The 13,944-nt window shown below is 32.3% G+C and overlaps 1 protein-coding gene across 1 annotated transcript; it reads left to right on the top strand.

Moving 5' to 3' along the window:
- The first annotated feature begins 357 nt into the window (after nucleotides 1–357).
- Nucleotides 358–5,723, top strand: LOC124895656 (CASP-like protein 5C3). Its single transcript, XM_047406092.1, has 3 exons — nucleotides 358–771; nucleotides 5,238–5,370; nucleotides 5,456–5,723. Exons 1-3 carry the CDS (start codon nucleotides 635–637, stop codon nucleotides 5,651–5,653), a joined length of 468 nt encoding a protein of 155 aa, XP_047262048.1. The 5' UTR covers nucleotides 358–634; the 3' UTR covers nucleotides 5,654–5,723.
- The last annotated feature ends 8,221 nt before the right edge of the window (nucleotides 5,724–13,944 follow it).

Genomic DNA, 13,944 nt, shown 5'->3' with positions numbered 1-13,944 from the left:
GAGGTTAGTGTAACATCTCAAATCACAGGACATAGAGAGTAGTGTTCTTAAGACGACAAACTTGCCCAAGCTGTATGAAATTATCCATTCAATTACAACGTCATCGACTTTAAAAATATTAATGCCAAGGTTAAAGGTAAAATTTTAAGAATTTAATATTTATATTATGATCTAATGTATATATGTATTTTGTATTATAAGTATTTATTTTCCCTCTAATACTGAATACTAAAAGTTTTACTTGAAACTGAACCAAATTTGAATAAATCCAAAAATTTCCAAATTTCGAATGAATAGTTGATAATATATACAACCAAATTATGTTAGGCAACATCACATTTATGGGCTGTTTGTTTGGCAACCATTGGGGTCGCTATTCCCCTTACCTCTCAAGACTAAACAAACCAAATTCCCTTTAGAAACTCACAGCTCAACAAACTAGACAGACATAGTACTAAAGATCACAAGTAGTATGATATACTTACGTTACAACATCGCCATTATCATTATTTTTCCCAAAATTCCCATTCACTCGGTTCTTACACTCTTTCCTTTTGTTGAAAAGAACTGCACATAATTGAATGGATAGTATCTATGAATATCATAAATCATTCTGTGGCGTGCCAGTGACGAAATGGACAAACTGCCGGGGTCTATGGGTACGAGTGCTGGTTTAGTTCTGAGAGTAGGACAGGCAGTTTTCTCTGTTGGTTCAGTTCTTTTCATGTGTTATGATGTTTCTTTCTTCATCTCCAGCGACGCTCCTTTCTGGTACATCTATTCTTTTGCTTATCATTAATTTCTTCTGAATTTCCATGTCTTTTTATTCATTGTATTTTAAGCTTGTCAAAGTTATTTCATTTCTTCATTTTTAATTTTTGCTGGAGAATTTGGCATGTGACATGTTCATCAGTGAAATCAAAAGATTGAGCAATTTGTTGGGAAATTAAACTTGAAATGGGCCTTAGCAGACAACTGGTGTCGATCAACTTAACAAATGGTTATTTGTCCATACAAGTAATTGTAGTATTGCTCCTGTAGTTTTTTATTGTTGATTTCTGTTTTGACATGTTGTTTCTTGTACTGCGACTTTCATATAATTCCGTTGTAGTTGCTGTCGTGCTACTAATATGTGTTGTTTCTTGTGCTTCTATTACTTCCTTTTAGGTTACTATCCATTGTTTCTTGTACTTCGTCTGTCATGTTATTTTGTTGTAGTTATTGTCCTATTATTATCCAATGTGTTTGTTATTATATGTTATTTCTTGTACTGCTGTTATTTCTTTATCTGGACTGCTTTGGAATATTTTTTCCCTTGAGCTGAGTGTCCACCGGATACAACTTCCACTACGTTGGGGGTGGGGGGTTAAAGTTGTGTACGCTCTATCCTTCCCAGACCTCAATTTGTGGGATTGATTATAGGGATAATATCCACGAAAATACCTGAACTTTAACCGGATTTTCAGTTGAGCATACTGAACTTTGCGGGGTCCTATTACCCTGGACTTTTTTATGGTGGAATTAAGTCCCAAAATGCTATACCCAATTTTAAAGTGGAAAGTATAATACACACGCCAATCACATATTGACACGTGTATTTTTTTATTTAAAATTAATTTTCATTTAATTTTTTTTTTCATTCTTATTCTTCTCCATTTAATTTCTTATTTTCTTCTCCTTTTCTATTCACCAAAATCCACAATTAGTAGTAGGAGCAATGGTGTTGTTCCTTTCCTTTTTTTATTATCCAATAATGGTGTTGTTCTTCTCCAAAATTAGCAATAGCAGCAGACCAAAACAATGATGTTATTCTTCTCCAAAACAATAGCATTACAACCAAAACATTGGCACCCAACATCCCAAAACAACCCAAAACTTAGAAAGTTTCAATCCTTACACTCCCCAAGTTCAATTTAATGGAAAAAATAACAAGAATTTGCTTCAGAGAATCCAAATCACCAATCTTGAAAGAAACTTCAAAATGCATCATTTTAAAAAAAAAAGAATAAAAAATTTATAATTTGAGAAAATCATCTTCACAGATTTCTTGAGAATTCGAAATTTCAATTACTATCAAGATGGAAGAAGATCCATTTGGTGTGTGTATTGAAATTGGATCAAATTGATGTAACTGAATTGAGTGTGTTAAAGATAACTTATTTGATGTGTGTGTGATGAAATTATGTTCAATTTAATTACAAGTCAACAATGGAACAACCATAAAACACCATTGAACAGAAGAAAGAAAGAAACACCATTGAAGAGAAGAAAAAAAAAAAGAAGAAAGAAGAGAGAAGATATAAATGAATAATAAATAAAAAACAATTCAATTTATAAAAATTAGAAAATTGAGGCCTGTTTTGATCAAAAGAAAGGTTTTTTAACATTTTCACGCACCTAATGCGCATGAATTACACGCAATGGTCCAATGGGTCTGATATATGCCATTAAAATATTGGAAAAAAAGTGATAATAGATCCTCGCAAAGTTCATTATGCTCAGCTGAAAATTCAGTTAAAGTTCAGGTATTTTCGTGGATATTATCCTTGATCATACTAGTTATAATATATTGTTGGTTATTTTGTGGGAACTGTTTAATTAATAGACACTTTTCAAAAAGTCCAATTGGGAGGAGGATTAGGAGAACACGACTTGGATCAAAGAAGAAAAGGAAAGAGTGGCAGAGAGTAGGAATTCATTAACGGGACTCTAATGATCTGCCAATAATAGAGTATCAGCTCTATATCTTGTCCTGAAAATGAAAAGAAGATCGGCTTTAATTAATTGGGTTGCAAGAAATGCCATGACTTTAGCAAAGAAACTTGATTATTGAAGTAAGTTATGGATAAAAGATCTCTTCGTCATCATCATTTATGTTTCTGTTTTAACGAATATTACTTGATCTGTTGGGAAGAAAGTTAGCATGAGAACTCTTTTATTTTGGTTGATTTTCAGCCATTTGTTGCATTTATGATCTGTGTATTTGTCGTTTTCTCTTCATGTCAACTTTATCGCTGAGTATCTTTTAAGATGCATTATTGCAGCATCACTGCTGGGTGAACGGTGGTATGATGGTATCTGTTAAGATGCATCATTTCGTTAACAATGTTGGGTGAATGGTGGTATGTGTTCCAATGGCTCATTGCATGAACAAATGCTGGGCAAATGGTGGGGAAATCTTGTTAAATGTGATATAGAAGCGGTCGAACAAGCGAATTTCCTAATGCATAACTTTGCCACCAGTAGAGAAACATTCACTTTGATAAATTGACAATCTAAATGGTATTACTGAATTTCCACGTGAATGCCCAGTAGAGAACTTTTAACGAGCTTTGGATGGACACTTCCTTTGATGTTTTCAAGCTGTTAATAAAACGATCTTCATAAGAGAGGTGTGAAGTTCATCTTCAGTATAGAGTCTGAAAGAAATAGTTACTTGAACTTAAGGAAGCTTATATGTTGGTTATACACTTGTGAAAGTTTATTGGAGTAGTTAATTGGTTATTGCGGATTTAGATGAGTAACCAAGGTTTTATTCTCTGAGAATGTGACAACTGAAAACAGGTCGTATTGCATGCTTACTTAAAAAGTTGCATGCTTTGTTTACTTAAAGATCTTGAAACAGATAATAGATTTTATCTGTACTGTATCCAGAGTTTGTCGTGAAAGCTGCCCTTAAGAAGTGCTTAATTAGTTGAGATGTATGCTACTTGGAATCATCTACGCAATTGTTATACCAATTTGGTGTTATACTGAAACTAGATGTTAGTGGGATATATCATCTCACATGTGTAGTTTTCTTTTTTGTATAACCATCTGGTAGACGTAACTCACCGGCTGACTAATACAAATTCGGCCAGCATAGGGGCCAATAAAGGAGGAAGTGCTTTCTACCAGGTGTTTCTCCATTTTCAAGGCTTGATCCTGAAACCTCTATTTAAGGGTCGAGGGATCCCACCTGTCCCACCACATCTCTTGAGAGTATTTTGTGCATAATCTGTTTAACAGATTCTAAATTTATAAGATGTATGCCCCTGGATTAATGTTTCTAATGGTCATTGATGATTGAAATCATATTCTGCTTCTAAGGTGCTATTGCTGCATTTTCATTATCTTATTCTTTGCCAAAGACAAGCTCTCTAGGATCGATAGTTTTTGGAAGTCGATGCTTTTAATATTACCACTGGTTGATGATTATTCCATATAAAACCTCTGGCCAACTTATCTGGACTCGCACTGCATAGGGTCCAGTAAAGTAGGAAGCACTCTCTACCGGGAGTTTCTCCATTTCCAAGGCTTGAACCTGAGACATGTGGTTAAGCGTGGAGGGATTCCATCCGTCCCTTCACACCCCTTTGGTGGGCAGAGTTAGGATTTTTGTTAAGGGGGTTCAGAAGTAAACATAATAACTAATCGAAGGGGGTTCAACCTCTACTGTATATACATAAAAAATAATTTTAACCATGTATAAATAGTAAAAATTTTCGCTAAAGGAGGTTCGAATGAACCCCCTCTGCCTAATATAGATCCGCCACTGGTGTTATCTCATATGCCTAGTCTGTTTAACAGATTCTAGATTTAGAAGTTTTTATTCCATGGTTTAGTGTTACTATTGGTCAATGACAAATAAATCATATTCTGCTTCGAAGGTGCTATTCCTACATTTTCATTTTCTCATTCTTTCCAGTTTACAGTCTTTCTAGCATCGACATTGTTTGTGTCCATGGTTTTAGTGTTACTATGGGTTGACCTTATCCAAAAAAAAAAAAAAGTGTTACTATGGGTTAACAACCATTTGTTTAAGGTGCTGTTAATGCATTTTATTCTCCATCTTTTTATTCTTGCAGAAGTAGGGGCTTTTAAGTTCCAGAATTACTGGTTACCTGGGTCGTGAATTCCACCAAGAATTAGTGGTTCATGTGAGCAGATTTCAGCAAACTTATTTATCGATTAGTAGTCATTCCCAGACAGATTCACATTCAAAACTTAATTCATGCCTTATGCATAGTTAAGTAAGCATAAAACACAAGTAGTCAGTTGTAAGAATTTATATCTGAATATTAAGGAAGACGCCGAAAAACGACGAATGAATTTTGCCGTTTTGGCCTACTTTACCTTTATACGATAAAGTACATCAACAAGCAACTAATTGCAATAGTTTATGTTCTTACTATTTTCTAGTTGCAGAGGTGCCATTTCTTTGTTAAATTACCTATTTCACCTATTGTTGTTGGCAGGTTTTTGGTGACAACCATGGGTTTGGTAACACCATGGAGCTTGGGATTGGCAATGATCGATGCATATTTAATGTTGGCTAAACGCCCATCTAATAAGCCCAGAGTATTGTCAGCTGTTGTTATAGGAGATTGGGTAAGTGCCTTGATAAATTTACTGTCAAACTCAACTTTATAATCTTGTTCTAATCAGATAGAGTATTATATTGGATACATTACAGGTGCTTTCGGTTCTGTCACTGGCTGTGTCATGTTCCACAGCTAGTGTGGCTGATTATCTGATTGCTTATGGTAGTGCAGACTGCACCAATGGTATATGTGGACGATATCAACTCTCTGCTGCCATGGCTTTCTTGACTTGGATTTTTTTATTGGTGTCTTTGCTTTTCAATCTGTGGTTTCTTCCTACCTTATACTAGTTGTATCTCTGGACCTGGACCTGCCGGTTGTCTCTTGATTAACGAATAAGGAGTAGAGATTGTCAAATCACATCGCTATCTTTGCCATCTCTCTGACATAATTTGGTTCAATTTGTGGGGCCAAAAAGCGAGACCTTGTGTAAATCGTCTATCTACAGAGTTCTTCTATGATCTCTGTAAGGGTTAGAATGTTAGTAAGTTATTTCATTCATTGCGTTAAAAATATTTGGTCCATTTATGATCTGCGTGCATCATTAAACTGTGGATTCACAATCTACTGCCTTGATCCACTCGGTAACACCCTTTCCCTCTTAACAGAGATTGAAGTCTCTATCCATGACCAGATCCAGTTTAACTCCTATATTGTCGCTTTTAAAAGATAAGCTTTTAGATTAGATATTCAAATTGTTTGACATGATATATACCAGAGTTCTCTTCTCCTAATTAGAAAATTATAAGCAGCGTCTTGTGTCATTTCTACTAGACAAATAAGAATATGAAAGCTTAGAGAACTTAAATAATCATCTTCTTACAAGTGATGTGTTCTACTCAAAGTTGAAGTGAGAAAGACCAATATAAGAAGCCTTGATAAAAAAAACACAAACATAAAGAAGCAAAATGATTTTCAACTTATGTTTTTACGTCTAATGTATCCTCTATCAGCATATATAGAAGGATTTTATTGGTCCATGAGCAATAGGCGTATCTCTTGGACCCTCCGCTAAATATTATATCTTTATATTTGCTGCATGCTTTCCACTCCAGATCATGTAAAGCAGTGTTATATTTTTTTTTAAAAAAATACTTACATATAAATGTGTGAACTCGAGCTCAAAATATGATGTAACGTGATGATTATTTGGTTTTGGTTTAAACACGAGAATATATTTCATGTTTGTGGTTCAACGTAACACAAAACTTACATTAATAATCTAATTTGTTCCAGAAAGCTACTCATCTGGGAAGATGGATTTCAACTATTTACATTCTACCAATAGTACACTTGATTGGTTAAATAAATGCAAACAGAAAAACTTGTAAAGAAGAGAAGGTCGATGTGCAGTATCTGTGGCCAGAAAAATAAGGAGATTTCAGATTCAGTAGAAAGATCAGATCATAAGACGTAAGCTACTGTTGGGTTGTTGAGAATACGACGAAGGTTTCAACATGAGTAACTTTTATTTTCTTAGGTAGTTTTGATGCTGCTTTATTTTGTGTCCCAAATTTATTTGCCTCTCACCCTCGAATAAACTAAACGTGGATAACCTATTTTCCTTTCGTCTCCATTAATGGAACAGTATAATTAAGCACATACTGTTATTTTAAAAGCCAGATAGAAAATTTATGTCAATAGTTAGTCAAAGGGTAGAGCTAGTGTTCTAACTGAACTTAGAAGTTTTGGTCAAATGTCGCGTTTATGTGAAAAGATTCACTTAATAAGTATAAATATATTTTTAAAATTCCATTTGAAGTTTAAAAGTTTCTACGTTTTCAAGGAAAAGAAATAACTCTCACCAGGGAGGATAGCCAAACTTTTGCAAATTTCATTTCTAATCAAGATACTACTTTATCAATGACTTCACAACAAATATTTCATATATATATTTAATAGATTTCTCAATATAAAGCGAAAGTTACTGAATTTCAAGAAATTCTCTTTCATCACCCTAGAAGAAGATGTTTTTTCTAAAGCAAAATCTATAAACTTAAAATTCGTAATTCGCATTCACGATGGTGAACTAAAGTTAGCTAGTTTATCCACCAAATTTATTTTCTTCCCTCTTTTATTGAAAGCTCGACCATCTTGTTTTTCCCTCTTCCCTGATCTCAAACAGAGAATTATTGCGCAGTGTCATCTAGTAGAATAAAATAAAAAGAAAAGGAAGACTATATTATATAATCATTGCACGGTGTAGAATGTTGCATCGCTATCAGAGGCACAGGTATGCTTGTTTGTTAGTGGTCAGCCAATAGACCTTTCTTCTAGATTGGATTAGATAACGTTTGCCTTTCTAAAAGCCAAGATATGTTAGCTAGTCAAGATATGGTGGTTGTTAGGTTTTGAAGACCCACCTCCAATAAGGACAAGTTAACATGTAAAGGTGCTCTTATTAGAATTTCACTTATAAATTTGTATTCTCTATTCCATTAACAAAAATTTTCTTTCATGTAATTTTAGAAAATATATTACAGTACAGAAACCAAAAATGGAGAAGTATAAAATATTTTCGCCCTACAAAACGCACACTAAACTCAAGTACTTGCTATTCCGAGTAAATTCCCTAAATGATCTCCCATGTTTGAAAAATTGCCTATAAATATTGTTTTTGTTTTATTTAAGATAAAAATATCATGCAACTTTTCTTATTTTCCTTAAAATATACTTAACATCTCAAAATTTTTCTCTCTCGTGCTTGGAATGTCATGTCATTAAAATTTCTTTTTTTTTTTTCGATAACTGTATAACTTATCAAACTTATTTAACTAAAGGTTTATCTTAATTCTTTTTTTTTTTTTAAATTTACACATGACATATTAATCATTGAAGATTAATTTCATTACACCAAAAAATTGAATTATTTTATTTGATATGTACTCTTCAAAATTTATTTTATTTACTTATTTATTTCACCACGTAATAATAGTTTTAAAGTACAGATACTTATACATATTAGTACAATAATTTTTTTTGTCGTTTATTTTATATACTAAAAATTCTTAAAATGTAAAAAAAATAAAATGATGAATTTCATATTTTAGACATTAAGTTTGTTATTTATATGAGAATAAAAGAATAATATCGCATTTTCTGAAGGAAAGAAAAATTATGCAGCCTTGAAAAAATAAATTTTTTAAGAAATATTAACAAAATGATACTTTCTTTAGTACTATTACAAATGAAGTTTTAAAATATTACTCAATTAATTATTCTTTGCTTTTGATGGATTTAGAATGAAGTACGGTTATAAATTAACGTTTAATTGTATAATAAAATAAAATATAAATATAATGATCACAAAAAAAAAGTAAAGAAATTAAATTAAAAATAATATTTTTAATTTTTTTTTTAATGTCTTATCTTACAGATTTACTTGATTTATTTATGGACAACTACTTGTAAAAAATTTACAAAAAAAAAAATCATCTTTTCACTATATATTCATCAAAAATTATCTTGCATAGAAATTTTCAAGTAATCTATGTCCAAATTTTTTCAGGTAATAATACATATTAAAATTTTCTTATTGAATTTTGTTTGGCAACAAAAAATATCGTAGGTTTGCCGTCAATGTTTTTAAAGAATAAATTATATTATTTTATTCTCTATTACTCTATATTTGAAGGTAATATTATATCTTTGGATTATATTAATTCAAAAATTCTTTTGTATAATTCAAAAATGTGAATTTTATTATTTTATTCTCATATAAATAATAAATTTAATGTCTAAAATATAAATCCGTCATTTTTATTTCTTTTACATTTTAAAAATATATAAAATAAATAACAAAAAAAAAATTAAATGAGTACCAATTTTTATAAGTACTTGAGTTTTAAATATTATTAAGTAGTGAAATAAATAAGTAAAATGAAAGAAACTTTGAAAAGTACATATCAAATAAAATAATTCAAGCTTTTGTGTAATTAAATTAATCTTCAATGATTAATACATCATGTGTCATTAAAAAAAATAGGATAAAAACTTTAGTTAAATAAGTTTGATAAGTTAAATAGATCTATTTATATAAAAAAAGAAATTTTAATGACATGACATTTTAAGTGGGAGAGAGAAGGTTTTTGAGGTATTAAGTATATTTTAAGGAAAATAGAAAGAGTTGGGTGATATTTTTGTCCTAAATGAAACAAAAATGATATTTATAGGCAATTTTTCAAACATTGATAACTATCTAGGGAATTTACTCTTGCTATTCCCTCCATTTCTTTTTATTTGTGCCATTTGGATTAGACATATTCCTTAATAAAATCCTTACTTCTTTTATAAAATTTAAAGTAATTTTACCTATATACCCCTACAGAGGCGGAGTCAGAATTTCAAGTAAGGGGGTTCAATATTCAAAGAAAACTAAGCCGAAGAGGGTTTAACACCTACTATTACCACATAAAAAATAATTATAATCATGTATAAATAGTATATTTTTCCGTCGAAGGGGGTTCAGACGAATCCTCTAAAGAGGGCTGGCTCCGCCTCTGTACCTCTAATTAAATTTATACCTCTTTTTAAATTAATAATAATTATATTTATTTAACAAAAACACAGTAGAAAGAATTTATTCAAACCGCTCTTAAAAGATTATAGGACCAAATATTTAAAAATATTAGTACAATTATTTAAAATTAAGTTATTTTATTCCTAAATAACTTGGTATTTAGGAGTACCAAGTTATAATGAATTAGTCGGCGGAAAAAGATTTAAAATGTCCTCCAACATGTTAAAAATGGTTCACACTAATCCTCTTTTCACTTGCTTGCACTTTGTTTGGATGGTGTTTTTATGGTAGGTTATAGTATAATTATGTAACGCCCCGCAATTCGGGCTACAATATAGACCATGATTTCGATGTGTTGCTAATCCCGAAGTCATAAAATCCTATGCCAATATGGCATGTTAATTATTGTGTAGCATGTGAATCCGCTCAAGCTTGAATTTAGACCATAGAGGTGCTTCAACTCAAGGACGAGTTGGAACTATTTCGATCGACTAAGTTTTAGTAGACGTTGTAAAGTGTGTTAGCTTCCATCGACCATAACTCTCTGTATATATCGAATTAGTAAGACTACTACATGTCAAATAATAGGTATTCGAGTTAGCTTTCCAACGATACCAATTTGGCAAAAATTCAACACCCGAGCAAGAAGTTATGGCCCTTCAAAGTGATAAGCATCGGCTAACCAATCGCCCATGGCCACTGGAAAACATAGGCAACAGCCTAGGCGGCGCCTATGTAAACATAGGCGATAGCCTAGGCGGTGCCTATGCAAACATAGGCGATAGCCTAGGCGGCGCCTATGTGAACATAGGCAACGAGATGGGCAGCGCCTATGTAAGGAATTCTGGTGATTTAAACACTCCGTGTTGAGGACAAAGTGGTCCTTTTCCACCCTTACTTAGCCATAAAACACGAGATTTAGTTCCAAGGACCCCAAAATACATATTCTTTCATCAAAGGTGCTTAAGATTCTCCTTAGGGTTTCAAAATAAAAACCCAAATAGTTCAAGATTTGACCCTAGGTTTTCAAAGATAATTACATATTTGGATTCATCAATCCACAAACTTCAAGAAACACCTATTATCCTTGGAAATAGAGGTACGTGGGGTTATCCAAAAATCTCATGGGTGTAGTCTTTATGAACATGCATGCTTTTAATTGGGGGTTTTCAATCAAATGCTAATATCTTGCTTTCAATATGATTTCTAAGTCATTTTCTTTATGTCATGGGAATTGATGCATATGTGATTTGAGATTTTCCATGGAAGTTGATAAATATGAATGATAAATTGTTTTCAAATTCCCATGATAATGTCTTGATACCCCATATCATATTGTGATCAACGAAAGAGAGCATGAATTTGAAATAATTATTGTTCATCACTTGTAAATGATGAAGCACCTTGGTTTTTACATGATTATGCATATGTGGATGTGATATTGATGACTTGCAAGTCGGGTATGACGATACCCTACAGAATATGATACGTGATTGAATTAAATGAAGTTTAAATGCATTGATTTTACATGAGATAGATGGATGCCCGAAGAAGACGTTTGAGTGTAAGGGCTTATCGCTGGAAATCGTATTTGCCGACACGGGAATTTGATACCAGGCTAAGTGATCTTGTGTACTTGACTTTATGTCATTCCCAAATTGGGACTATAGGTAGGAGCCCGGGCTAAGTGATATTGGGAACTACCATTGGGTCGAGACACCATGCTTCGTGGTCTTGTGTGTCTCTCCCTCACTTATACTCTAATCTAGGCGGCAACCGAGGTTTGACAGTTGGTGTAAATTATGTAGGGTATCCCACCTAGCTCAGTTGCATTTCATTATTGTTGAGAAAAACTATTGCATTACACCCATGTGCTTTCAAATGATTTGATACGAAATTGCTTTATAATGGCTCTCAACTATACTTTGTAAAAATATTATGTTTTCTTTTGATATCTCTGCGTGCCAGTACTTTTGTGCTGACCCTCTCCCCTCTCCAACCTCTCAGGTTCAGAGGCCTAGTCTAGAGGTCAAGAGAATCAATAGAACTTTCAGACAGAGCTGTAGAGACAAGTGGTGAGCCTTCTATGTTTTGAAAGGTCTTATGTCCTGCAGTCCTTTTATCTTATATTCAGTTTTTGGGTCTACTGGGGGCCTTGTCCCAGTTTTCAGATAGATATTGTTTCACTCATTTGTTAGAGATTTTCGCAGACAGTTGTTCAGAGGATAATTGATGTTGAGGGAACATTATCTCCCCGTTATTGTCTCTTTTCATATTTATGATCATGTTTCCAAATTATTGTATTTTTTCCGCATTTCTTTGATCATATGAATTAGGTGCATGATTACCAGACATATACGGGTGTTTCGGGCCTCAATGGTTCGAAATGCTCGTCACGGCTAGGCCCTGGTTTGGGTCGTGACAAATTACTATCAGAATTATGTTTTGTTTTGGTTATTTTTTAAAAGGAAAAAGTCATCACTTTCACTTTAAATTATTTCTGAAAATTTGAAGACATATCTAAACTATTGAAGTGACATAATACATATCTATACTATTTAAAAGTGAATTTATTTATCCCTTTTTCTACACGCGCGTGAAAAGCAAAAAAAAATAGTTGAAAGCTTATTAAAACCTCCACATGTCATCATTCAATTGAATTTTATCAACTAATTATATTTAATTAGTTTTTTTGTTTATATTTATATAGTTTTGATTTTCTTTCTTTACTTTTTATGTGTTTTTCCTTGTCTTTTTTTTCTCTTTCATCTTTGTCCTCTTTTTCTTAACTCCATCTCTAATTTCTTAACTTCATTTCTTCTCTCAACCTCCGTCAATTCACCGATGAATTCACAAATACATTTATTTTTTTAACTTTTTTTCTTTATTTTTTTGATATTTTATTGTAGGTAATTGGAAATTAAACTGGATTGTAGGTTGTTCGAATTTTACAAAATTGGGTTGTGTGTATCTTGAATTTCACAAGTTGGGTTCTGAGTTTTTTGCATTTTACTGAATTGTGCTGTGGGTTTCTCGAATTTTGCAAATTGGGTTCTGAATTTATCGAATTTTGTAAAGTTAAATTATGGGTTTCTTGCATTTACGAATTGGATTGTAAATTACTTGAATTTTACTGAATTGGGTTGTGGGTTTCTTGAATTTCAAGAATTGAGGTCTGTGTTTGCATTTTACGATTTGAGTTATAATTTGCTCGAAATTTATTGAATTGAGTTTGGGTTTCTTGAATTTCACAAAAATGACGGAAGATTGTGAAATAGTGAAAGAATTGAAATTATTTTGCTTGTTGGATTCAGATTGCTTTAACCCAACCGAATTCATTCGTCTTATCAATAAATGGGGTTTCTCTAGATTTAAACTAAAAAAAAAAGGATTGAAGTTGGTGATTAATCTAGGAGAAAAGAAAAAAAAAAGTAAAAAAAATATGCTATTGACACGTGTCAACGCGTTTATAAACATTCAAGACAAAATCTGATTGTGACATTTTAAGGGGTAAAAAAATTCACTTTTAAATAGTATAGGTGTGTATTAGGTCACTTCAATAGTTTAGGTGTGTTTTTGACTTTTCGAGCATAATTTAGAGTGGAAATGATGACTTTATCCTTTTTTAAAATGTATGGTACGATATGATTTGATAACCATGAAACCCTCACTTTATATAACTACCAATGTGGTGGTATCCCATGCGTTGCTTATTTTTTTTTCCAATTATATCCTTACTAAATACTCCCTTCGTCACAAAAGAATGACCTACTTTCTTTTTTAGTCCGTTTGAAAATGAATGACCCCTTTTCTTTTTTGACAATACTTTAATTTCAACTTTACATATGACATGTTTAAGGCCACAACATTTTGTACATTTGACATAACTTTAATTTAGGGCCACAAGAATTATAAGTCTTCTTTATTTGTTTAAACTCTGTGTCAAGTCAAACTAGGACATTCTTTTTTAAATGGAGGGAGTATTACATAATCCCACTTTATCCATTACCTTATATTATTTAACTTCACCTCCTACCCCAACTCTTGATCCACCAGTCCCTT

The sequence above is a fragment of the Capsicum annuum genome, unplaced genomic scaffold (genome assembly GCF_002878395.1).
Source record: "Capsicum annuum cultivar UCD-10X-F1 unplaced genomic scaffold, UCD10Xv1.1 ctg83390, whole genome shotgun sequence".
Taxonomy (NCBI): Eukaryota; Viridiplantae; Streptophyta; class Magnoliopsida; order Solanales; family Solanaceae; genus Capsicum; species Capsicum annuum.
The sequence above is the reverse complement of the archived record's forward strand: the minus strand, read 5'-3'. Positions and strand labels throughout refer to the sequence as shown.

Coding starts and splice junctions, on each gene's coding strand:
- LOC124895656 (XM_047406092.1), top strand. CDS start 635: ATGGACAAACTGCCGGGGTCTATGGGTACGAGTGCTGGTTTAGTTCTG. Junction 772..5,237: donor TCCAGCGACGCTCCTTTCTG/GTACATCTATTC, acceptor TGTTGTTGGCAG/GTTTTTGGTGACAACCATGG. Junction 5,371..5,455: donor CTGTTGTTATAGGAGATTGG/GTAAGTGCCTTG, acceptor GATACATTACAG/GTGCTTTCGGTTCTGTCACT.